The sequence below is a fragment of the Dicentrarchus labrax genome, unplaced genomic scaffold (assembly GCF_905237075.1).
Source record: "Dicentrarchus labrax unplaced genomic scaffold, dlabrax2021, whole genome shotgun sequence".
NCBI classification, from domain to species: domain Eukaryota; kingdom Metazoa; phylum Chordata; class Actinopteri; family Moronidae; genus Dicentrarchus; species Dicentrarchus labrax.
Window position 1 is genome coordinate 28,213,389 of NW_026136702.1, and position 26,954 is coordinate 28,240,342.

The 26,954-nt window shown below is 42.9% G+C and overlaps 1 protein-coding gene across 2 annotated transcripts in view; it reads right to left on the minus strand.

Annotated features, from left to right (window-relative positions):
- LOC127372246 (GON-4-like protein) overlaps positions 1 to 26,954 on the minus strand; it is a 59,103-nt gene that overhangs the window by 17,934 nt on the left and 14,215 nt on the right. For both annotated transcript variants that reach the window (XM_051415784.1, XM_051415778.1), the window contains exons 8-19: positions 26,777 to 26,878; positions 21,541 to 21,687; positions 15,335 to 15,632; positions 14,904 to 15,005; positions 14,751 to 14,791; positions 12,073 to 12,158; positions 10,496 to 10,745; positions 9,704 to 9,790; positions 4,253 to 4,439; positions 4,023 to 4,164; positions 2,785 to 2,935; positions 2,578 to 2,694 (exon numbers count right to left, since the gene is read on the minus strand). In XM_051415784.1, coding sequence (XP_051271744.1) covers positions 2,578 to 2,694; positions 2,785 to 2,935; positions 4,023 to 4,164; positions 4,253 to 4,439; positions 9,704 to 9,790; positions 10,496 to 10,745; positions 12,073 to 12,158; positions 14,751 to 14,791; positions 14,904 to 15,005; positions 15,335 to 15,632; positions 21,541 to 21,687; positions 26,777 to 26,878 — 1,710 coding nt within the window. The remainder of the gene's footprint in view (positions 1 to 2,577; positions 2,695 to 2,784; positions 2,936 to 4,022; positions 4,165 to 4,252; positions 4,440 to 9,703; positions 9,791 to 10,495; positions 10,746 to 12,072; positions 12,159 to 14,750; positions 14,792 to 14,903; positions 15,006 to 15,334; positions 15,633 to 21,540; positions 21,688 to 26,776; positions 26,879 to 26,954) is intronic.

The following is a 26,954-nucleotide window of genomic DNA, read 5'->3' on the forward strand; positions in this document are numbered from 1 at the left end:
AATGTGTTTGAAGAGGTGAAAGATGAAGGTCAGAAATGCATCTCTAAGAGGTGGGTGTGCACACTCAAGGAAACACCACAGGGGGTTGTACCTAAAGCCAGATTAGTTGCAAGAGGCTTTGAGGAAATTAACACTGAAGAGCTCCCAAAAGACTCACCTACGTGTGCCTCAGAGTCTCTAAAAATGATCATGGCTGTCAAAAGAAATGGCAGCTGAACTCCATGAACATTAAAGCAGCCTTTTTGCAAGGTAAAGAGTTAACCCGAAATGTCTACATTCAGCCTCCCCAAGAAGCTCAGAGCAAAGGAACTGTGTAGAAGTTGAAGAAGTGTGTTTATGGCCTGGCAGACGCTTCTCTGTACTGGTACAACAGGGTGAAGGACATTATGCAGCAGTCAGGAGGTACTGTGTCGAAAGTGGACCCTGCAGTGTTCTACTGGTTGGATGACTCTTGCAATGTGATGGGAGTCCTTGCTTGTCATGTGGACGACTTTATCTGGGGGGGGGGTTCAGAAACGTTCTCCATGACAGTCATCCCTCACTTGAAAGCTGCTTTTCAAATTGGATGTGAAGAACACAACAGCTTCAACTACATTGGAATGGAGGTTCTCTCTGTGGAGGATGAAATACAGGTGCAACAATGGATGTACATAAAAAAACTCCAGCCCATTCCTGTGGACCCCACCAGAGCCACACAGCAAGAGACCCCCTTAACAGACACTGAATATGATATGCGATTGGCCAGATATTGTGGGTGGCGAGGCAAAGCAGACCTAACATAATGTGTGACATATCCATCCTAGCGTTCCAGTACAAAGTATGCCACTGTTCAGACTCTGCCAAATAAACTGATCAGAAAACTGAAGTCAGAGGAGGTGACTTTGAGGTTTCAGTACTTGGGAAACGACAACTCCCTAAAGCTGGTGGTGTTCAGTGATTCATCCATGGGAAATCTTTCAGATGGAGACACTCAAGGGGGACATCTAATCATGCTTATGGGAGAGGTTGGAAGATTCTCGCCTGTATGCTGGCAATCAAAGAGGATCAGGAGAGTTGTTCGAAGCACTTTAGCTGGAGAGACTTTGGCACTTGGAGATGGCATCGACAGTGCAGTCTTCTTAGCTACACTCTATTCAGAGCTCACCACAGGTGACTGTACACGCAACAATTTGCCTATTGTGTGTGTAACAGACAACCACTCTCTTTTTGATGCCATCAAATCCACCCAATCAGTCACAGAGAAAAGACTCAGACTCGAGATCAGTAGTATCAAGGAACTCATCAGCTCTGGGACTATTCAGCAGATCATGTGGTCAGCAACTAAGGAGCAACTCGCTGACTGCTTGACCAAGAAGGGGACGTCTGCACTCATTTTGCTGAGGGCTCTCAGCGAAGGTGTATGGCCGCTTAAAAGCTAAATGGACTAAACAACAAAGACTTTTTCTCTACTGTTCTACTCTAGTTATTAAAGTTTAAACTTTAAACCTGGTTATATGTTAAGGCCATTTAAAAAGGAAAAAGGAATATTTTCATTGCACTGTTTTTCTTTAAAGAGAAAAGGGGAGTTTGTTATGTGCTACTTTTCCCACTGCGCATGAGCGAATGGTTTGTATGTTCTGAGTGAGGAAGGTGGGGAGGCAGTCTTTGCTGTTGTCGTGCAGGAGTTGAAGTAAAGTCATGAAAACGTACAGTTGTCGTCGGAGTTATTGAACTAACAATAGCCAGACTACAGACCTAGCACCCCAGCTCATTCATTGCAATCTCTGGTGATTTTAATGATGTCAACCTGACAAAAACACTGGCAACATTCTCCCAGTTTGTGAAGGGCCCCACCGGGGAGATCAAACTCTGGACTCTGGACCAACGCCTACATCGCCTTCATATCTTAAAGAGCTCATAGTACCCTATTACCCCTCTAGAACACTGCGTTCTCTGAATGCTGGGCTACTTGTGGTTCCTATAGCCTCTAAAAGTAGAACAGGAGCCAGAGCCTTCAGTTACCAAGCTCCTCTCCTGTGGAACCAGCTTCCAGTTGTGGTTCAGGAGGCAGACACCCTTACCACATTCAAGAGTAGGCTTAAGACATTCCTCTTTGATAAATCTTATAGTTAGATCAGGTGAGTCCTGACAGGCAGTTTTTCCTTGCCCTTGTCGCCAAGGTCTTGCTCATGGTGGAACTGTTGGGTCTCTGTAATTAATGTTTTAAAGAGTTCGGTCTAGACCTGCTCTATTTGAAAAGTGTCCTGAGATAACTTCTGTTATGAATTGGCGCTATACAAATAAAATTGAATTGAAAACATTTAATTGAATCAGTACAGAACATTTTACACAACATACAGTTGTCACTACTTGCAGATAAGCTGCAACCTGACATGTGAACTGCTGTTACGCCTTAATTTCCCCTCAGGGATAAATAACCAACCAACCAGGTGGCACTGTTAATAACAGTAACAGTTTAATGGATGTTACATAATAAGCTTTAGTAGTTTATGTTGATAAAACCTAACAAATAAAAGCACTTGAGTTTGCTTCACACTGATCTGGATGTGAATGTGGGCCTGGTTATGTCTGTCAGACCTTGAGCCAGTTTGGCATGTTGGATGTGTTTCTGTCCACTGGGGGCTGATGCTCCCCCGACTGAACTCTGCTGCAGGCGAGCGGCAGCGAGGGGAGAACTCGCTGCATCAGGAACGTCTGAAAGCACAAGAACATAAAGTTTAACTTCACCTTTCCACCAGCGCTGATGATGTCAGACAGTGTGTGATGATGTCACAGTAAGGTCACCTTGATGACATTGTTGTGTGGCGCTCTCGGTCCGCTCATCTCTCTGATGTGTTTCCTAAAGTTCCATCGACTCTTACAGAGCAGGTAGGAGCTGATCAGCTGATCTGACTGGACCGCCCCCTCAAAGTGCTTCAGACCCAGGATGATCAAACTGCACAGAGGCATCATGGGAAATATTACTGTCAGATTGAGCCATGGATCCGGGACTCAAATGTCAATGAACTGAATACATTTGTAGTTCTGCCAGGCTTCCCAAGCCTTTTTAAACATCAAATTCAATTACTTTTCAAGGACTTTCCAGGTCCTATTCACTCAAATATAAGAACCCAAATGGCAGTTTGAGACATGGATCAGAGTTAATTATGATTACACAGAATATTTATAAGAGCCAGAAGCTGTTCTTCAATTTATATTCCTTTACTCAAAAACAACTTTCTCAATGACCCATGTCTACTTTTGTCTATTTCTAAAAATTATTCAAGGCCTTGATTTCCCTCAAACTCACAAAGATTCACTGACAAGGGTGTCAAGGACCTGTGGGAACCATGCACTGCACATGCTCAGAAGCGCTGAGACGTCATGCACTTTAACCATTTGCAACCCTAATGCAGTCTGCCTGTGAAGACTGTTAGAATCTGTTTAGAAGGAGTTCAGTCTAGACCTGCTCTATTTGAAAAAGTGTTCATAACAAAAGATAACTTTTGTTATGAATTGGTGCTATACAAATAAAACTGAATTGAATTGAATAGAAAACACTGTGAAAATCTGCCAGACAAGGCTTCTTACTTAGCTTCTTTTACTTACTTTACTTTTTAAAGCTTTTTTTTCACAGACATTTGATTACTGAATGTTTTATTTCCTGATTTTTGCCAGTTTTAGAACGGCGCCTTTTGTTTCAGCCACATGAACCGCAGACTGTGATACTGTTTTCATTATCAGCTGCTGCTGTTTCCACATTGTTGTTGTGCAATGTTCTACCTGAATTCTTCAGTCCCATACACACTTCTCTGGGCTGTTTTGACTACAAAGCCAAGACACATGTTCAGTCACAATGTCCCACTCTGGAGAGCACTGTAGTGTGTATTATGTCTGTATGTTAGGGAGAATACTCAACGAGGTGTCGGGAGCCTGCTTCTGTGAACTCCATTAATCCCTGATTATCCCACTCTGTTTTCCTTGGTAACACCATAATGTTCTACTCTAGTTAATAGGCATTTATAATATGTATCATTGTTTACCCGTCCTCTCCTGCAGTGTAAACACTCCGGTGATGTGGAGTGTGGTCCAGGTTGCAGACAGGAAGTAGTTCTGGGTAAAGGAAGATGGGACGAGTGGCAAACAGCCAGGCAATGTCGGCGGGCAGCTGAGGAAAGGCATGGCCTAAACAGAACCAGAACCAGAACTAGAACCACAACCACAACTACAACCACCAGTAGAGAGAAACTTAATAGTTTATTTCCCTCCTTACTGTTAGTAGCAGGAGTCATCCTGGGGAGCCAGCGTTTGGATGCAGGAGGAGCAGGAAGAGCAGGAGGAGATTCCGCTCTCTGCTCCACCTCCTGCAAGAGATCCAGAGCCCCCTGCAGGTTACACACTCTGAAACTGCTGGGGAGAAAAACCTCCTCCTGCCGGCGGGCAAACTGCTGCAGCTCCTCCTGGAGCAACAAGAGACTGTTTACAGACTGACCAGGTAGCGTTTGTGTTGTTGTTTACAGACTGACCAGGTAGTGTTTTTGTTGTTGTTTACAGACTGGCCTGAGGGGTATTGCACAAAACCAAGATAAGGGATTAAGCCGGGATATGTTGGTTATCCTGGCTGAATTTAGCCTCAAGTCGGTTGCATGAAAGCAGGTTAAACTTATCCCGGCCAAGTTACTATGGTGATTTATTCTCTGCAGCTAGCCTGCACCAGACCAGGCTAACAGCCAGGCTAAGATTAATCCTAGTGATTCTCCTGTATTTCCACCGTCAATCCTGTGAGGAATTAATGTGTTTTACAGCATGTCCATGGTCTTTCTAAGTATGTTGCATCATTTTAATTATCCTGCATTAAAATATTACATACATAGTCATTTCTCATTTATTTAAATCTGTTGGCTGTTTGTAATTGCAACAGTCTTTTTATATTAATTCAAGTGGTAGTATTATTACTCAGGACAAGTGTTATATTGCTATGCTAATGAAGACTGCTTGTCAAACTGCATAAATATGTTTTATTGCAGTAATTGAGATTACAAAACACAGCTGATGAAGTTGCAAAGGTGTTTTCAATGAAATCTGTGACAAGGGCAATATATTATATATATTATGGCATACCGTTTAGGAAATTAATCTTTGAATATATAAAATGAAACTTTGAATATATGGAATGAATCTTTGAATATATAGAATGAAACTTTGAATATATGGAATGAAACTTTGAATATATGGAATGAAACTTTGAATATATAAAATGAATCTTTGAATATATGGAATGAAACTTGACTGGTCATCAAGGCACTGCTGCCATCTTGTCAAAGGGAGAATGAGTCAGTCAGTCAGGAACATTGTGGCAGCAATACTGAGCAATGAGGACATTATTAACTCATTGGCAAGTGCTTGTACGGGCCAGAATCCTTCCCATAGTACCCGTGCCCAATACCGTTCTCCTGACAAAGAAGTTCTTTTTAATGGTGGCAGGCTGACTACAACAGGCCTCAGGCAAAATCCTGACAGAAAAAGCAAAAAAGTTTTCCAGTTCAAGAAAGTATTGTAATATTTCAACTGATGCCATTTTGTAAAACCAGCTAATTCAGAAGGCTATCACTTTGATGAAAAGGATACAACTAGGTTTTGAAGTTCATTCAGTATTCTCACATTTTTATCAGTATATCCAAGCTTCATTCCATATATTCAAAGATTCATTCCATATATTCAAAGATTCATTTCCTAAACGGCATGCCATAATATATATATTAGTGTATATAATAGTGACTATATTATTCACACCTGTTCCCTCTTCATAATGGCTTGCCCTTTTTTGGAGGATGTACTGGATGAGGAAGCCCTAATCCTCAGAGGAGCATTTAGTCATGAAAGAGTTTTGCAAGTGGGAGCTTCCTTTATTCTGTTGGGGATGCAGAGAACCTCAATAAAGGAACCATTTGCCGCACATATCCTGGCTTGGTGGGCCGCCCCCTGTGCCAGTTCTATGGGCATTTTTTTTTTTTACTGCTACAATCATATAGACATTCAACATGTCAGCAGACACCTAATCTATTCACCTCATTTGTTCACTGTTATCTACTTTAAAGTCACTTACCAGCCTGCAAAATCTTCTTGTATTTAATTTTAACTTGCTGCCAGGTCCTTTTATGGCCAGACAAGTTTGTTCTTTATGAAGGATAGAAAGATAAAATAAATAAAAATAGATTAAATGACACACATTATGGATAATTGTTTGCACTTAATCATACTCTACATTTCCTGAGCAACATGAACCTGTACTTGCCACATTTAAAGCAAAGTGTACAACAGTTGATTAGTGGACTTAAAGTAACTCCTTTAGTCCTTTAATTGGAGCCTAATGATGACAGTTCCAGTGGAGCACTGTTTATTAATTGTACAGTTTTGGACTACTTAAGCATTAAGCCGGTCCGCTATTGTCTGCCAGGCGTTCTCTCTTTAATTATGGCATTGGTATTGCCTTTGTTTCTTATATCTTTCACCTCTTCATAGAACTCCATCAGGAGCTGTTGTTCAGCGGCCGTGAGATATGAAGCACGACTCTTATCCATGTTCCCATCGGTGATTCTGTGAGCGATCGCGAGGTCTATTTCAGTATGCCGTGAACACGCACTTATCCCGACTATCTACACCTGGCTTAGCATAGCCGCACCTTTTAATCCTGGCTCAGCAAACGTGCAACCGATTAAGCCAGGATGCGCTGAGCAGGCTAGGGTTAGGGTTAGGGTTAGCCGCGCTTGCTCAATTATCCTGGATTTCTTTATTCTACTTTTGTGCAATACCCCTCAGGTAGCGTTTGTGTTGTTGTTTACAGACTGACCAGGTAGTGTTTTTGTTGTTGTTTACAGACTGACCAGGGGCCCGTTGCACAAAAGTAGGATTAAGACATCCAGGATAAGTGACTGAGCTGAGCTCAATAAATCCAAAACAACAGCGTCCAGGCTTAATTGGTTGCACAAAGACCAAGCCAGGATGAGCAGACACAGATTCATCAAGCCAGGAGAAACCAATCCTGGATAAGTGCGCGCTCACGGCTCCCTCAAATAGACCGCGCCGCCGATCACAGATTCACTGATTCAGCATGGCAAGTAGAGCGGCTTACTTTTCCCCGCCGGAGGCAGAAACCCTCATGGAGGCATACAAGGAGGTAAAAGACATAATGAAAAAGAAAGGCAACACCGCCACAGTGATAAAGCAAAGAGAAAAGGCGTGGCAACGTATTGCTGACCGCCTGAATGCGTAAGTAGTGCACAATTACACACTCACTGCTCCGCTGAAACATCACAATTACATTCCAAATAGTTAATTCACATCTCCAAAAATGCAGTTGTACTCTGATTATGAATCAGTTGAATTTTTAATTGAAATGGATTGCAGATATGAGTGAAACTGCGTAAATGTAACTCCATCAGACTGTATAACTCTTTGATAAATAGATGACATAATAATAATAATAATAATAATAATAATAACAACTTTAATTTATATAGCGCCTTTCAAAGGACCCAAGGTCGCTTGCTCACTGACTTCATTGAATTTCCTTTTGGGATAAACAAAGTTTCTCTTTTCTTATCTTTGCTCTACGTGTGTGTGTGTGTGTGTGTGTGTGTGGTGTGTGAGATTAAACATGACCGGGCCAAAAGGGACATGGCAGCAAGTCAAAATCAAATACAAGAACATTCTGCAGAATGGTAAGGGCCCTGACTAATACTTAACAATGCACAAGCATATGTTGTACCCAGAAGGTGCCTGCTCACACATTGTCTGTACTGTTTTAGCAGTGAAAAAGAAAACCCACAGACAAGGCACAGGTGGTGGGTCACCAAAAGCTGACCTCACCCCAGCAGAGGACATAGCCTTGGAACTAAATAAAGGCCGGCCTGTGTTGGAGGGGATCCCTGGGGGGCCAGAGACAAGCATATGTCCCTCCCAAGATGCCACCCGCTTCATACAAGGTATATTCTTCCATCTCTACATGGGACACAACCACATTCATATTGAATTGAATCCATTTGGACTGTCTGACTTTGGTTTGCCTATTGCCTTGCAGTTTCTGACAGCACTGTCTCACTGTTAGAGCCACCAGCACAAGCATCAGACGATGCTGATCCAGTGAGTACTCCATCAAAGGCAAACTGTAGGCCTGGCATGTCTTGTCTACTAGCTTCAATATGAATCCGATTAAATGTGATAGGGTGAAGGCGCCAGTGCAGCAGCAACAGCAGATGACTGCTCTGACAATGGCCGGCCTAAGGAAGGAGAGGTCCCCCAGAGTGCCACCAGCCATGGACTGGGACAATCCTGCAATCTTCCCTGATGACGACAGTGGTCGGCTGGTGAGGGACCAATATATGTTAAATTATTTTAGTTAATATGCATGCTTTAAATTTAAGTTAAATATGTCCTGCAGTGGTAGAGACGCATGCTGTGAATTTAAGTTAAATATGTCCTGCAGTGGCAGAGGAATTTGTGGGTTTTTTTGTAATTTAATTTAAATTGATTTGGCCTCTTATGATGTTTGTGCTGTATTCTTTGTGTATACAAGCTTGCAGGGAGGCTACTGCATCCATTCATTTGTCTGTTCATTTGATGTGTATGGATTTGTCCTGCATTTATTTCAGTGTTCAGACATACGGGGTGTATTATATACAGACCTGAATGTGTATTTATCCTTGTGTTGTATAATATGCTTTGATTCTGTGCTTTCCATCTTGTAGAGTCACTGTGTGACTTCAGTTTGGAAAGGAGCTGATTACCTGTTTTGCTTTATCCTTATTCAATAAAGGAACATAATGTTACACTTTGATGTGTATTTATATTTATATGGGATGTGTATTTTATACGACGGAGTATTAGGGCAACACTGAGGAAGGAAGAAAAAGTCATAAATTTATGAGACTGGTTCTTTCTGGAAAAGACGCATTTTCTTGCATATTCTTTTTAAAGTCCTGATACTTATGACAATGTGATGCTGATGATGCCAAAAGATTAAGTATCTCCTTGTTTGTGAAACCTATACTGAAGTACAATTCCACAAAATGCTCCACAGCCCTCATTTTAACAACTCTCCTCCTCGAAAACAACGGGTTACAATATTATGACTTTATTCTCGTAAATTTAAGACTTTATTCTCGAAGTCTGTGAATTTTTATTTTTTCTCTGTGGCCCTAATATTCCGTCATTTTATATATAGCCTTACAGTCTATGGGAAACTGTAAATTATCTAATGATAGCAATATCATCTAAAATCATAATTTATCCGAGATGATTGAAATTAATGATCACAAACGTTTAAATAATGACAGTGGGTCTAGTTATATGTGATAACAATGTGTAGTGGGCAGTGGAATAACTATTCCGTTTGTGGTGACTGCTGACTGAGATAAGGGGTGATATTAAATAGATCCTGGAACTTAGTCTGGTCTGGAGCAGGCTAGCGCCACAGAATAAATCTCCATGGTAACTTATACCATAACATATCCTACTGCCCCCTATCCCGCTTTTGTGCAACCGGATCACGGATAAATTGAGCCAGGATAACCAAGATATCCCGGCTTAATCCCTTATCCTACTTTTGTGCAACTGGCCACTGGTAGTGTTTGTGTTGTTGTTTACAGACTGACCAGGTAATGTTTGTGGTGTTGTTGTTTACAGACTGACCAGGTAGTGTTTGTGTTATTGTTTACAGACTGACCAGGTAGTGTTTAGTGATACAGGCTTCTTGGTTCAGAGCCTCAACACGACGAGCCAGCAGGTGGACCTGAGTCAGCAGCTGTACATGCTGAGAGAGACAGAAACCAATAAACATTCTGTTAACTTTGGATCTCGACCTGAGCATAGACATACCAATATATGAAATACATCCTTTCGAACCAGAACCTGAGGTACCAGAATTCCTTCACTTGGGACAGGGACTCAGTGCAACCTGAGGGGCCAGAGAGCACCAGGACCTCACTCTGGGAGGTGCTAACTTTCATCCTGTTGTAAACTCTCCCAGTGCTCACTGGAGCTCCCAGTCTGATGGACCCAACAGAACCAGATTAATTCTGAGGTGACCACTGCGACTGCTTGACCGTGACACAGAAGACTTGTCCTTTCTGTTATATGGCCGTCTTCAATTCACCCCTCAGAATGACAGTGTCTGGTCTACCACTGCCTCCATTGATCCAAACTAATATGGTAAAACATCCAAGTCACTCTGGTGTCCCAGTCTGTGGATACTGCTGGAAACTGTAAATTTTCACATCTATCTATCTATCTATCTATCTATCTATCTATCTGATTTTCCTGTCAAAAAGCACTTCTTGTCCTCCAACTGCAGTTCCTGCCACAGAAATGTAGTGAAACAGTGAAATCATGTGCAAACAAGATATTGGAGAAAAGCATAAAAATTGGGTTGATTGCATCTGGATCTGTGTCCCTACATCGCATCCAGGATCAGAGCTGAGGGGAAGGTGATAGTAACAACATGTTCAGTCTCACGTACCTGCTGTATCTGCTGCTGGAGCTGCAGTTTCTGGGTGTAGTCCAGGTGAAGGGCGGGGGAGACCTGGCTTGGGAGCACCAAGAAGGAAGTGATGGGGTTGGGTTGTGTGCTGGGAGTGTCCTTCAGGTTGATGTTGTCACGGTGATGATTGGTCGTGTCCTGCAGGGCTCTCCTCTGCTGCAGAGCTTCGTACTGTTTTCTGACTGTCCGCCGTCGCTCTGTTAACATGCTGGCTAATGGTGCTTCAAAACTACAGGCAGCAAAAAGGGACAAAAGTGAGAAACGAAGGAAGCTTGAAAACGTTCAATACGAAGTTCTATTGGGTTCCTTGCCCAAAGGCTCCGCCTCGATGAGGTAATCTCAGAACACTAGATCAATGGTTCCCAACCTCTTTCCTTCAAGGAGCCGTTTCTATCAGTGAGTAAACTGACTATATTTCTATTGATCATAATCAATAACAGCAGAGAACAGCTGATCAACTGATAAATGAACACAAACAGTAACACAACAACTGCAGGAAGTTTGATTATTTCCTGTGAATATTGATCAGAGATGAGTTTTCCTGATATATTGATCCATTCTGTCTGTATTCTGTATTTTTATTATTTTAACAATCAGACCTAATATTCTTCTTTCTGACAGATTCACTGTTTATTGATTATTGATCTATCAGCTGTTTGCTTTCTGATGCAGGACAAGGCTGTTGATCAGTGACTGAAGCTCTGTACACTGCGATCACATCTTCATCCTGTTTATATCTTCAATAATAATATACACTTTAAAAACAATCATTTCAGTTAGTTTTATTCACAGAAATCAATGAAATATTGAGATATAGGCCTACTGTGTATATTTTAAAAGTTTTCTTAGACCCCCAAAAATCAAGAAGGTGTAGCTCAGTGGGTAGAGCTGGAGCCCCATGCACTGAGGCTGAGTCCTTGCTGCAGCAGCCCAGGGTTTGAGTCTGACCTGCGGCCCCTTGCTGCGTGTCATCCTCTGTCTCTACCCCCCTTTCCTGTCTATCTTCAGCTGTCTCTATCAATTAAAGGCAATAAAAAGCCCCCCACAAAAATCAAGAAGGTCTCTTAACCCCTTGTGAAGCTTTGGTGACCCCTACTGGGGGCCAGGACCTCCAGGTTGGGAACTGGCACACTAGTGGCATGTTTTCATAGATTTGGGACACACACAAGCTGAGTTTGAACAGGTTTTTTAAAACAGGACATTTTTATTATGACATATCCTAACAGGTAGGGGGCGGAGCCTAAAATGAAGGAAGGATGTCTCCTCTGAGCTGGATTCTTCTTCATGTGTTCTGTGTGAAAAGAAGCAGCAACAGAGGCAATTTCTCTTCCTCCCAACCCAAACAGTCACAGCACTTCTCTGCTGCACAGTCCCAATAGGAGGATCAACATCCCTGTTTCGATACCACTTTCTCATGTCCGATACCTGTACCGTATTTTTTCCAACCGCTCATAAACAACTAAGCTGTTCAGAAGATGGATGTAATTTTGTGTAGATTGTGTTTAACCCCGGCCATCCTTTATCAGGATACAGTGAACACACTCTCTGCAGGTTACCGTAAGGCCTGGGGGACGTTGAATTTGGGTCCAGTCTGTGATGGGGCCTCCTCTTCCTGTTCCTCCTCCTGCTCCTCGTCCTGGAGCTGTACAGTGAACAGATGTCAGCGTCACATGAAACGGCCTTGTTGACCAACAGTGCTTGAACTAAGCAACCCAAAGTGACGTCCAGACTCCTTAAAACTAATCAGGAGGAACTTTACTGACAAAGATTTAAAAGGTTTCAACTATGAAAAAGACAAAATTGTTTGTTTACTTTAGACGAAATTTCAGTCAGTGCTGAAAAAAGCTCTGATGAATGCAAAAGTCCCCCAGTTCCCAGTTCCCAGTCCCCCAGTTCCCAGTCCCCCAGTTCTCATGCCGCGTTCATTTTGTCCACCCAACTCGATCTCCGAGTCGGTTTCCTGAGTTACGAACCGGAAGTTGCAAACAGAACGCTCCCAAGGTCATATAAACGACTCCTGAAGTCGTCTGCACTCAGAGGACCCGAGTTCAGTTACCAAGATGGCTACTCCAGGCATCACACGTAGTAAACATGGTGGTTTTCTACTATTTTAAGCACTTTTGTTTTTATTGTAACCAAATGAAGTCGTACACATAGCACTGTATACTGTTACCTATAGGCATGTCGCGACAGTCTTATTAGGTGTTAAATACGCCTCATTAGTTATTTTGTAGCTTGTGCAGCTGAAATTGGCTAGAGACGCTCCATGTTGCTCTAGATGGCATTAACTTGGCCTCTAGCACCACTGTCAGGAATCTTGGAGTTATCTTTGATCAGGATTTGTCATTTAACTCCCACATAAAGCAAACCTCTAGGACTGCCTTCTTTCATTTACGTAATATTACAAAAATTAGACACATCCTATCACAGACAGATGCAGAAAAACTAATCCATGCATTTGTTACTTCAAGGCTGGATTACTGCAACTCTTTATTATCAGGTTGCCCCAATAAGTCCATTAAAATGCTCCAATTAATTCAGAACGCTGCAGCACGAGTACTGACAGGAACTAGAAAAAGAGATCACATCTCTCCTGTACTAGCTTCTCTGCACTGGCTCCCTGTAAAATGTAGAATAGAATTTAAAATCCTCCTCCTCACCTATAAAGCTCTTCATGGTCAGGCCCCTTCATATCTTAAAGAGCTCATAGTACCCTATTACCCCACTAGAACATTACGTTCTATGAATGCTGGGCTACTTGTGGTTCCTATAGTCTCTAAAAGTAGAACAGGAGCCAGAGCCTTCAGTTACCAAGCTCCTCTCCTGTGGAACCAGCTTCCAGTTGTGGTTCGGGAGGCAGACACCCTCACCACATTCAAGAGTAGGCTTAAGACATTCCTCTTTGATAAAGCTTATAGTTAGGGCTGGATCAGGTGAGTCCTGAACCATCCCTTAGTTATGCTGCTATAGGCCTAGACTATCGGGGGATTTCCCATGGTGCATTGAGCTCCTCTCTTCCTCTCTCTTTCTGCACTCATTCATGTTCCATTAATACAGGTTACTAACTTCACTTCTTCCCCGGAGTTCTTGTGCTTTCTCGTCTCGCAGGTTCTTGTCGATCCTGGTGGAGCCTCCTGCCATGGTCCTGCTAGATTGCCATTGCCAATACTGTTGTTGCTGTGCGTCTGTCTGTCTGTCTCTCGCTCTCTCTCTCTGTCTCTCTCTCTCTCTCACCCCAACTGGTTGAGACAGACGACCACCCACCTAGAGCCGAAGGATCTGTCCTAGGTTTCTGCCTTTTAACAGGCAGTTTTTCCTTGCCCTTGTCGCCAAGTGCTTGCTCATGGTGGTACTGTTGGGTCTCTGTAATTAATGTTTTAAAGAGTTTGGTCTAGACCTGCTCTATTTGAAAAGTGTCCTGAGATAACTTCTGTTATGAATTGACGCTATACAAATAAAATTGAACTGAATTGAATGACAACAGTGCCGAGTCTTGAGCAGAAAGCAGAGCAGTAGCCACAATAACGTTAACGGTAATCAAAACGGAATATTCAGATATCAAACTGTGAAATATGATTGTGTAATATGTAATGAACGTGTGAAATCCGCGGTGGGTGCACCGTAAACCAGATAATCACTATAAACGTTACGAAACGTCCAAACTGCCTATTGCAACTAAGCTTGTCGTGTTGTGTGCCAAACAGAACGCAAAAACATGCGGTTATTCGTTTTCCAACACGGATGTGACGTCACTCTCGAGCTGCAAGTCGCGATTACAAGACAAAACGAACGCGGCATCATTCCCCCAGTTCCCAGTCCCCCAGTTCCCAGTCCCCCAGTTCCCAGTCCCCCAGTTCCCCAGTCCTGCAGTTCTCAGTCCCCCAGTCCCCCAGTTCCCAGTCCCCCAGTCCCCCAGTCCCCCAATCCCCCAGTCCCCCAGTTCCCCAGTTCCCCAGTTCCCAGTCCTCAGTCCCAGAGTTCCCAGTTCTCAGTCCCCCAGTTCCCAGTTCCCAATCCGGGTACAGACAGCAGTGGTCAGAGACTTTCTGTGTTACAAGAGAAAATGTCCCTGTTGAAACAACCCTCTGATACTTTGGTCCCAGTGACGAGGAGCAGCTCCTGAACACAGTCTAACATTGGTTTGGTTTCACAAAGACTGATGGTTCAGTCCACCGTTAGAAGGCAGCAGTAACACATCATTTATTTATTTATTAATTAATTTAAATCCACTCACCCTATCAAAGAGCTCGTCCAGCAGCTCGTTCACTTCCTTCTCTGTAAAAAAAAAAAAAAAAAAGAACCAGTGTTGGTTAGAAATCCAAACCCTGTTCACACTGAGGGGACAACAACAACGAGTCTCAACCAGTAACCAGTCCTCAACACCTACTGGTGATCTGGACGGCCCGGTCCGTCCTGTAGTCCTCCAGGTCAGGTTCATCCAGGTCGTCCAGGAAGTTGTACTCTGGATCGTCATCATCATCAGCTTCCTCTGAGAATACACACAGTTCAGTTTGTTCAAATCTGTCTCTGGTTGGCACTCCTGGTCGGGAATATCACTGGAACTCATCTGATAATCAATTTGATTATTTTATTAATTATTATTATTAATCATTTGATGTGAATCTGATCAGACGTGTGTTAATCAAACTGAATCAAACTGGTTCAAACACATGACTCAGTGCCAGTTACTGATGGATAATAAAGTTTCTCTGATGTTTTTTATGTGAAAAGAAGAAGAACAACCACAAACTTCACAACAAAGTGATGAAATGAGACAGACTTTTATTTTGACAGGCTGCTGTCAGCCTGACCTCTGACCTTCGTTGTCGGGGGCCATGAGACCCTGAAGCCACTTCGTCCACTGACGGTCCCCCTTCCGCCGGGCAGCGCTCTGCTCGTACATGTCAGCTGTGATGTCAGGGGCCAGAAGCTCCGCCTCCAGCTGACCCAGAGGAATATTAACCAGACGGACTTTGGAGCGCGTGCGGTATGCCAAACAGCTGGAGCCTTCATCACCACCACCACCACCACCACCATCATCATCATCATCATCATCATCAGCAGCATCAGCAGCAGCAGCAGCAGCATCATCAACAACAGCCTTTCTGTCCAGAGACTGAGGTAGAGAGACAGACATGGTAGAGACAGACAGACAGGGTAGAGACAGACATGGTAGAGACAGACAGACAGGTAGAGACAGACAGACAGGGTAGAGACAGACAGACAGGGTAGAGACAGACAGGGTAGAGACAGACAGACAGACAGGGTAGAGACAGACAGACATGGTAGAGACAGACAGACAGGGTAGAGACAGACAGACAGGGTAGAGACAGACATGGTAGAGACAGACAGACAGGGTAGAGACAGACATGGTAGAGACAGGCAGACATGGTAGAGACAGACAGACATGGTAGAGAAAGACATGGTAGAGAAAGACATGGTAGGTAGGGACAGACATGGCAGAAACAGAAAGACAGGGTAGAGACAGACAGACATGGTAGAGACAGACAGACAGGGTAGAGACAGACAGACAGGTAGAGACAGAAAGACATGGTAGAGACAGACATGGTAGAGACAGACAGACAGGGTAGAGACAGACAGACAGGGTAGAGACAGACAGGGTAGAGACAGACAGACAGACAGGGTAGAGACAGACAGACATGGTAGAGACAGACAGACAGGGTAGAGACAGACAGACAGGGTAGAGACAGACATGGTAGAGACAGACAGACATGGTAGAGACAGGCAGACATGGTAGAGACAGACAGACAGGTAGAGACAGACAGACATGGTAGAGAAAGACATGGTAGAGAAAGACATGGTAGGTAGGGACAGACATGGCAGAAACAGAAAGACAGGGTAGAGACAGACAGACATGGTAGAGACAGACAGACAGGGTAGAGACAGACAGACAGGTAGAGACAGAAAGACATGGTAGAGACAGACATGGTAGAGACAGACAGACAGGGTAGAGACAGACAGACATGGTAGAGAAAGACATGGTAGACACAGACAGACATGGTAGAGACAGACAGACAGGGTAGAGACAGACATGGTAGAGACAGATATGGTAGAGACAGATATGGTAGAGACAGACAGACGTGGTAGAGAAAGACATGGTAGAGAGACAGACACGGTAGAGAGAGACAGACACGGTAGAGACAGACAGACAGGGTAGAGACAGACATGGTAGAGAAAGACATGGTAGAGACAGACAGACATGGTAGAGAAAGACATAGTAGAGACAGACAGACATGGTAGAGAGAGACAGACATGGTAGAGAGAGAGAGAGAGAGAGAGAGAGAGAGAGAGAGAGATTGTTTTACAATCACTTAAAATCAGTTAACCCCCAGACATACCATCACAAAGCCCTAACAGGAGCTGAAACCAGAGAAGAGTCCCCTCAGCCAGCTGGTCCTGAGGCTCTCTGCAGTAACATGTCCCCAACAGCCTCAGGACAGCAACACCAACTCAATCAGACCAAACCAAATTATCAACAAGCAAAAAGAAAAATATATTGAAACGACCAAAACACAAAGTAAATTACAATGTTATCTGACCCTAAAAAGAGAATTCAAACTGGCAAATTACCTAAACACAATAAAATGTCCTAAACTAAGAAAAATGTTGACAATGTACAGACTGAGGAACACAGCCTGGCTATAGAAAAGGGTCGCCACAGACAGGGTTAAACCAGACTGGCTACCAGAAGACGAAAGACTGTGCTCCCAGTGTGACAGAGGACAGGTAGAGACAGAGCTGCACTTTCTAACCTCATGCCCTAAATTCAAAACTTTAAGAGAAAAACAATTCGCAAACATTTCCCAAATATACCCCAAATTCGAATTATTATCAGACACACAGAAACTCCCCTATTTACTGGGAGAAATGCCAAAAAGTCAAATTATTGCAGCAAAATATGTCTCCTCATGCCACGAACTGAGGACGACCAGTGGAAACTCTGTAAATGTATAAAATAATTGATTGTTTTAGTTGTTGTTTCTGTTGTTGTTGTTTTTTAATACACACACACACACACACACACACATTTACAGTTTTATCTATTTAAATGTAATTTGTTATTACGGTTATATTGACAACAGACTACTTGTTTTAACTGTAGCCTGTTACTTTACTACTGTTTTAATTGATTGTAATTAATTACTAATAATATAGCCATTACACATAGAGCACACAGTATAGCACACGACCCTAGTCACCCCCTCAACTCTTTCTTCGAACTGCTGCCATCCCGACGCAGATACAGGACAGTGGCCTGTAAACGTGCTCGCTATGGCAGGAGATTTGTACCTTCTGCCATAGCATCTTTAAACAAAGCATCCCGTCAACAGCCGTGAGTTGGTGTACAAGACAGGGTGTGGTAAATGTGCTAAATGTACTGTATTAAATGTTTACTCTTGTTGTTATGTCGCAGTGTCCATATGTGTTTTTCTCTGTTCTTCGTATCTATGTATGCATGTACAGACTGCGGTGACAAATTTCCTGTGAAGGACAATAAAGTATATAATTGACTGAGATTGATTGATTGTGACTGTGATTGAGTCAATCATAGTTACAGTATTACCAACAGTATAGATTATAATTAATTTATTGTAAATATTGTTTTCCTTTATTGTTATAATTATTATTTTTAATTCCAAACGCTTGCTTTGGCAATATGTACAGTGTTACATCATGCCAATAAAGCCATCTGAATTGAATTGAATTGAATTGAATTGAATTGAGAGAGAGAAGGCTGCATGAAAAATGTTCTCCTGAATTCATCTCAAACATGGACCTAAACAGTGGGACATTTTGCAAAAAAACATCGAATTTTCTTCAAAAGGGACTCTAAAGAAAAGGTAAATACTTTATCAGCAAAACAGAAGAAAGAAAATACCACTGTTGGATATATTTTTTTAAATGAAAACAACCAGCTGACAGTGTATCAACTTCTGTAAGCTACCACCTACCACAGTGTAGAACATTTCTAAGGAGGAACCAGACTAAATAAGATAACAGAAGAGGTGTTTTATGAAGATAAGGAGGAGAAGAAAAGAACAAACCAAAAATCATAACATTCATAACTGTGTTTAAAGGCTAAAAAAGCTAGCAACAGTAAAGAGTTAGCCCACTAGTAAACAAAAAGTGGTCGCCATGGAAACAGCCAAGCAGAGAACAGAGAGCAGGGAGGTTAAATACCCTGCTCTCTGTAAGAGTGCAGCAGCCAGGGAGAAGTTTAAGAAAAAGACACTTCAGGAGAACAAAGAAGTCTTGTTCACGGACTATGCACTACACAAAGAAGGGAGGAAGAAGAACAACCTCATATTCTTCACAGACTCCATATACATCTGGAAGGAAAGTCTATGCAAGAAATATCCTTACATCTCCAGTGAGGGCATCGGCTCAGGAGGCCGATTGAAGATTTGTAAGGAGAAACACATGAACAAGGATGACCACCTGCTCACCATCACCTACTACACAAAGGGAAAGGTGATGGTCCAGGGGGGCGAAGCAAATTTGAAATCCTTTGAAGAAGTTTTCTCCCTGATCAAAGCTGAGGTGGACACCAAGAGGTGCAATGTTCCGTGTGACAGTGAAGATGATGAGAGCCCAACAAAGAACCCCAACACCTTGTCCATCTCTGCCCCTCCCACACCTGCCAGCTCCACCAACCAGCTGAAGGAGAGTATGGCCCTGCTGGAGCTGGACTTTGCTGAATTCAAAGAGCTGACCCAGGCCAGGCTGTCTGCCCCCCTAGACAACATTGTGCAGCAGCTTCAAGAGGAGCTCCAGCAGCTCAAGAGAGACAACCAGACCTCGACATCTGAGCTAAGAGGAAGTGTAGAGGCACTAAAACAGGAGAACAGTGTGCTCCGGGCCCTTCCACCCTCTCTTCTACCAGAAGCTTCAGAGACCATCACAGACCTCCAGAAGGCTCCTTCAGAATAGAACGCTCAACTTTTTTAACCACCTGAAATCCAGCCCCAGAGACACCCTCCACTCCAAAGCCCTCCAAACCCAAGAGCTGAGCCCAGAAAAGAGTCCCCTATGTCAGTTGGTACTGAGGCTAACTGCCCCCTCTCAGACACACTCTGACCAGCCTCACAACAACACTGCTCTACAAACAGTAATCAGAGTAAAGCAAATGATAGCACAATGTAAGGAAAGCTATCTGGACCATTGGGAAGAAACAACTAAAAGCCAAAGTAGATTGGAATGTTATCTTGCCCTTAAAAGAGATTATGAATGAGCAGAATATCTCTCTACTGTCAGAGATAGAAAGCAGAGACAGATCCTAACCAAGTACAGGCTCAGTGACCACAAACTGCCAATCCAAACAGGAAGACACAAAACATCATGGCAACCAAAAGAAAACAGAAAATGTGGTCACTGTTGGACAGGTGAGGTTGACACAGAGATGCACTTTCTCCTACAATGTACAACATTAATTAATACTAGAAACATTTATTTAAGTTCAGCTCTTTGGTTCCAGATTTCAAAGAGCTGAACGACCTCTCCACATTAAAAATACTCCTCAGAGAAGGAGAGCGGGCACACCTTGCTGCCCAGTATGTATTAACATGCCACAACCTGAGGGACAGTGAGTGATCGAGGCACACACACACACACACACACATACACATACACACACACACACACACACACACACACACACACACACACACTGTATATAACTAATATAATGTTCATAATGTATATATCTTTGATTTATTGTATTTTATTTGAATACTTTGCTTTGGCAATATTGTTTTTTAAAAAACTTTCATGCCAATAAAGACCATATTGAATTTGAATTTGACAGACAGAGACAGAGAGACAGACATCAGGGCTCCAGACTAACTTTTTGCATTGGTTGGTTTTTTTAGGTGCACCAGCAAAAAATGTAGGTGCACCCATAAGGTCACCTTTTTATCGCTCTCCATAACTTTCATATAATGTGAATGATTTTTAAACAAGAATAAGGTGTAGAGAAATGCTTGTCTTTATTTGAAGCACATTTATATATAAAAAGAAAAATAAAGTGTTTAAAGTGCTTCACTGAGCTGAATAAAACATTTCCAAATAAAAGAGGACCTGATTACTACTTCCTGCCGTTGAAATGTAGCTGGGAAAGGGGCCAATTTCTCTACACACTTGTCATGGCATATCATGTGTTTTTTAGACATGTAACGTTTTTTTAAAGTTTCGATACGAAACATTGTTGACCCACTCACGAATGCACTATTTCCGGCCATATTCTGACCGCACTCCTGACAGTACACGCAGTGCATTGCGTTATGTCCTTTGTTGTACCTCAGTCAGGGAAATTTTTCAGCCAGTCCTGTCTGAAGGAATATATTTTGACTTTTTTAATTTGGGTCTCAGAGCAAGGCTCTATCTCAGACTCGGTTGTCTCCTCCTCTGGTTCCGAGTCTGATGCTGTCGCCGAAGGACCGGGGCTTGGTATCTCACCAGGGACCGAGGGCTCCATGTCTTGACGGGATGGACTCTCAGTAGTGGGGATGGATGGGATTATAGTAGTAGGGCCGGTTGTAGGCTTGGTTTTCTTAATGAAAAAACTTGCAATATTTCTGCCTCTCTTCATTTTCCTTTGTTTTGTCGCGTTTATTTTATTTTTCCGTTTCAGTTAGTCAGCTACTCTCGCGCTCAGGTCGCGCGCAATTTGTAAACACACACAACTTAGCGCGGTGAACAGGACCACAGCCAATCAGAGGCAAAGACCCGCCTGAGCTCTGTCTCTTATTGGTTTAGAACACGATATGATCCTACCATGAGTGTGTGAGTTCGGTCACAGGAGAACACAGAGAGATGAAAAATTAATGCAAAATAAATTTATGTTTTCACCCGGGCAGCGTCAGGTGCACCAGTGCGACCTAGAAAAATTATTAGTTGCACTCTTAAAAATCTTGGTTGCACTCTGGAGCCCTGGACATGGTAGAGACAGACAGGGTAGAGACAGACATGAAGAGAGAGACAGGTTATAGGTGTGGGGGGGCTACCTGGTTAAAGCTGTAGGCAGTGCTGCAGTCCAGCTCCTCTTCCACAGCGTTCAGTCTCTCCAGGAAGGAAGACTCAGGAGCAGTGAGGAGGTGCTGAGGAGCACAAGTGGAGGCCATCACCTGTTCCTCCTGGTGTCCTGGAGATCCCTAAACAATCAAATCAAATCAAATAAAGTTTATTTGTATAGCCCTTTACAATAGCCGAAAGGTGCCCAAAGTGCTTTACAACAAAGCCATAAAACAATACATAACACATACATAACATACAAATACAATTAAAAGTGCTGTAGTGCTGCAGCGCTGCAGGGTATTAAAAGCCTTCCAGAAATGCATAGAAAGGAGCAGACAGAAAGAGTACACCTAAGAGACAGTACTGCCCTAGTCAGAATTGAATGCTAATCTAAAAAAGTGGGTCTTAAGCTTCGATTTAAAAAGGCTGAGCTCAGTAGTGGTGCGAATGTCAGGGGGCAGTTTGTTCCACAGTCTGGGAGCAGTGACGGCAAAAGAACGATCGCCCCAATGTTTAAGTCTCGACCAAAGGACCTCTAACAGAAGCTGACCCGAAGAGCACGGGGCTCTGCCACAATTGCGAAAAGTTAAAATCTCTGACAAGTAAGAGGGGGCCAAGCCATTAATGGCGTTAAAAACAAACAACAGAAGTTTAAAATCTATTCTAAAACGGACTGGAAGCCAGTGGAGTGACGACAGCACAGGGGTAATGTGTTCGTGTCTGGACGTGCTTGTTAAAAATCGGGCAGCAAGTTGGAGACGAGAAATTGAGGACTGACTGAGGCCAACGTAAAGGGCATTGCAGTAGTCCAGTCTTCAACTGATGAAAGCATGGATTGCCTTCCCGAGATCCTGCTGACTGAGAAAAGACTTCACTTTGGCCAAAAGACGGAGCTGAAAAAAGCTTGTGCTGACAACAGAGCTAATCTGTTTGTCAAATTTGAGCCCACTATCAAATGTTACCCCAAGATTTTTGACATGTGATATAAAAAGGGGGGCGGAGTGCCAGAGTTTGTGGTGAAAACATTCGACATAGATGGTGAACCAAACAAAATGCATTCAGTTTTGCTGTCATTTAAGTGCAAAAAGTTCTGTGACAGCCACTTCTTTATATCTTCTTTCTTTATACTTCTTTAACTTCAATCATTTCTTCATCGAAGCCATCAACCTGTCTATTAGACCCGATCCCAACTAGACTGCTTAAAGAAGTTGTTCCCTTAATTGGCACTTCTTTCTGGATATGATTAATCTCTCTTTATTATCAGGATATGTACCACAGTCCTTTAAAGTAGCTGTAATTAAACCCCTTCTTAAAAAGCCCACTCTTGACCCAGGGGTTTTAGCTAACTATAGACCAATCTCTAACCTCCCTTTCCTCTCTAAGATTCTGGAGAAGGTAGTCGCCAAAGAGTTGTGTGACTTTCTACATAACAATAGTTTATTTGAGGATTTTCAGTCAGGATTTAGAGTTCATCACAGCACAGAGACAGCTCTGGTTAAAGTTAATAATGACCTCCTGATTGCTTCTGACAATGGACTTGTCTCTGTACTTGTATTATTAGATCTTAGTGCTGCATTTGACACCATTGACCATGATATTCTTTTACAGAGACTTGAGCATCAAATTGGCATGAAAGGAACCGCACTAAGCTGGTTTAAGTCATATTTATCAGATCGTTCGCAGTTTGTACATGTTAAAGATGAATCTACAATAAATACTACAGTTAGTCATGGAGTTACACAAGGTTCTGTACTTGGACCAATATTATTTACTTTATATATGCTCCCTTTAGGCAACATTATTAGGAATCACTCCATTAACTTTCACTGTTATGCAGATGATACGCAGTTATATCTATCGATCAAGCCCGATGAAATAATCACTTATCTAAATTACAAACATGTCTTAAGGACATAAAATCCTGGATGAGCTGCAATTTTCTCATGTTAAACTCAGAAAAAAACGAAATTCTTGTTCTTGACCCCAAAAACCTTAGAGATTCACTGTCTAAAGATATAGTTACTCTAGATGGCATTACCTTGGCCTCTAGCACCACTGTAAGGAATCTTGGAGTTATCTTTGATCAGGATTTGTCTTTTAACTCCCACATGAAACAGACCTCTAGGACTGCCTTCTTTTATTTACGTAATATTACAAATATTAGACACATACAGGGCTCCAGAGTGCGACCAATTTGGTCCCGCATGCGACCAAAATTTTTAAGAGTGCGACTAATAATTTTTCTAGGTCGCACTGGTGCACCGGATGCTGCCCGGGTGAAAACATAAATTTATTTTGCAAGCGCATCATCTCTCTGTGTTCTCCTGTGACCGAACTCTCACACTCATGGTAGGATCATATCGTGTTCTAAACCAATAAGAGACAGAGCTCGGGACATGTGTGTGTTAAAAATTGCGCGCGACCTGAGCGCGAGAGTAGCTGACTAACAGAAACAGAAAAATAAAATAAACGTGACAAAACAAGGGAAAATGAAGAGAGGCAGAAATATTGAAAGTTTTTCATTAAGAAAACCAAGCCTACAACCAGCCCTACTACTATAATCCCATCCATCCCCACTACTGAGAGTCCATCCCGTCAAGACACGGAGCCCTCGGTCCCTGCCAAGCCCCGGCCTTTCAGCGAAAGCATCAGACTCGGAACCAGAGGAGGAGATAACAGAGTCTGGGATAGAGCCCGGCTCCGAGACCCAAATTAAAAAGGTCAAAATATATTCCTTCAGACAGGACTGGCTGAAACAATATCCCTGACTGGGGTACAACAAACGACGTAACGCAATGCACTGCGTGTACTGTCAGCAGTGCGGTCAGAATATGGCCGGAAATAGTGCATTCGTGAGCGGGTCAACGACGTTTCATATCGAAACTTTAAAAAAACATAACATGTCTAAAAATACACGATATGCCGCGACAAGTGTGTGTAGAGAAAGTGGCCCCTCTCCCAGCTGCATTTCAGCGGCAGGTAGTAGTAATCATTATTATTATCATTAATAATTATTTTACTTGAAATGTTTGAGTTTGAAATGTTCAATTTCAGTTCAGTGAAGCAATTTAAGCACAGGCACTTTTATTTGGAAATGTTTTATTTTGCTTAGTGTTTTAGTTTGAAATGTTTAATTTCAGCTCAGTGAAGCACTTTAAACACTTTATTTTTCTTTTTATATATAATTGTGCTTCAAATAAAGACAAGCATTTTTATATTCTTGTTTAAAAATCATTCACGTTAGTCTGGAGCCCTGACATACTATCACAGACAGATGCAGAAAAACTAATCCATGCATTTGTTACTTCAAGGCTGGATTACTGCAACTCTTTATTAGCAGGTTGCCCCAATAAGTCCATTAAAACGCTTCAATTAATTCAGAACACTGCAGCACGAGTACTGACAGGAACTAGAAAAAGAGATCACATCTCTCCTGTACTAGCTTCTCTGCACTGGCTCCCTGTAAAATGTAGAATAGAATTTAAAATCCTCCTCCTCACCTATAAAGCTCTTCATGGTCAGGCCCTTTCATATCTTAAAGAGCTCATAGTACCCTATTACCCCTCTAGAACACTACGTTCTCTGAATGCTGGGCTACTTGTGGTTCCTATAGTCTCTAAAAGTAGAACAGGAGACAGAGCCTTCAGTTACCAAGCTCCTCTCCTGTGGAACCAGCTTCCAGTTGTGGTTCGGGAGGCAGACACCCTCACCACATTCAAGAGTAGGCTTAAGACATTCCTCTTTGATAAAGCTTATAGTTAGGGCTGGATCAGGTGAGTCCTGAACCATCCCTTAGTTATGCTGCTATAGGCCTAGACTATCGGGGGATTTCCCATGGTGCACTGAGCTACTCTCTTCCTCTCTCTTTCTGCACTCATTCATGTCCCATTAATGCATGTTACTAACTTCACTTCTTCCCCGGAGTACTTGTGCTTTCTCGTCTTGCAGGTTCTTATCGATCCTGGTGGAGCCTCCTGCCATGGTCCTGCTAGATTGCCATTGCCAATACTGTTGTTGCTGTGCACCTGTCTGTCTGTCTGCCTGTCTCTCTCTCTCTCTCTCTCTCTCACCCCAACTGGTCGAGACAGACGACCACCCACCTAGAGCCGGAGGATCTGTCCTAGGTTTCTGCCTTTTAACAGGCAGTTTTTCCTTGCCCTTGTCTCCAAGGTCTTGCTCATGGTGGTACTGTTGGGTCTCTATAATTAATGTTTTAAAGAGTTCGGTCTAGACCTGCTCTATTTGAAAAGTGTCCTGAGATAACTTCTGTTATGAATTGGCGCTATACAAATAAAACTGAATTGAATTGAATTGAATTGAATATCTGTGATGCAGTCCAGCAGCTTAGTAAGTGCAGTGTTTTCGTTTGGTCTCATGGGCAAATATATCTGCAAATCGTCGGCATAAAAGTGAAAAGACAGGTTGTGTTTTTTTTATAATTGATCCCAGAGGTGGCATATACATTGAAAACAGAATAGGGCCGAGAATAGATCCCTGTCACCCCACAGGGCAGCGATGCATTTGAGGAGCAGTGGTCACCAATCGAGACAGAGAAACTTCCTGTTTGCCAGGTATGACCTAAACCACTGGAGAGCGGTGCCACAGATGCCAACGTGCTGCTCTAGGCGAGATACAAGGACTGCATGGTCGACTGTATCAAAGGCTGCTGTGAGGTCCAGCAGCACCAGCACAGCAGGATTCCCAGCATCCACAGACAAGGCAATATCATTGTGCACCTTTAACAGTGCTGACTCGGTGCTATGTCGGGATCTAAAACCAGACTGAAATTTATCAAGAATAGAATTGATCTCCAAAAATGTCTGTAATTGAATAAAAACAACTTTTTCTAAAACCTTAGAAAGAAAAGGCAAGTGGGAGACAGGTCTAAAATTGGAGAGCACAGAGGGGTCAAGATGCGTTTTTTCAGGAGGGGCCTAACCATAGCGTGTTTGAAGGCAGCTGGAACAGACCCTGAGCTAAGACAAGTGTTTATAAAAACAAGCAGACTTGACCCAACAGAACTCAGAACCTCTTTCAAAAACGTGGCTGGAATAATATCTAAGGGACAGTTTGTGGGTTTCGTGCCACTAACCACTCGGTAAAAGAAGACAGAGAAATGGTCTCAAACCGCTCGAAGACAGCAGTCTTCAACGTAAACATTGAGTCAGAGGTCAGAGGTCACAGTCAGTGGAGGATGTCTGGGGTTAGGGTCTGATGTTGGCCTACCTGTAGGAGCTCTTCAGTCCTCTGGTCTGACAAAAGTTTGGGCTGAGAGCCCTGATGCATTCTGGGAGGTGAAGCTAAGCTGTCTGCATCGCTGAGGAAGGTCTGTGCACACACACACATACACACACAGTTTAATGATTGTCTTCATAATGTGAATAAAAAGGTCAAAGGTCAAACA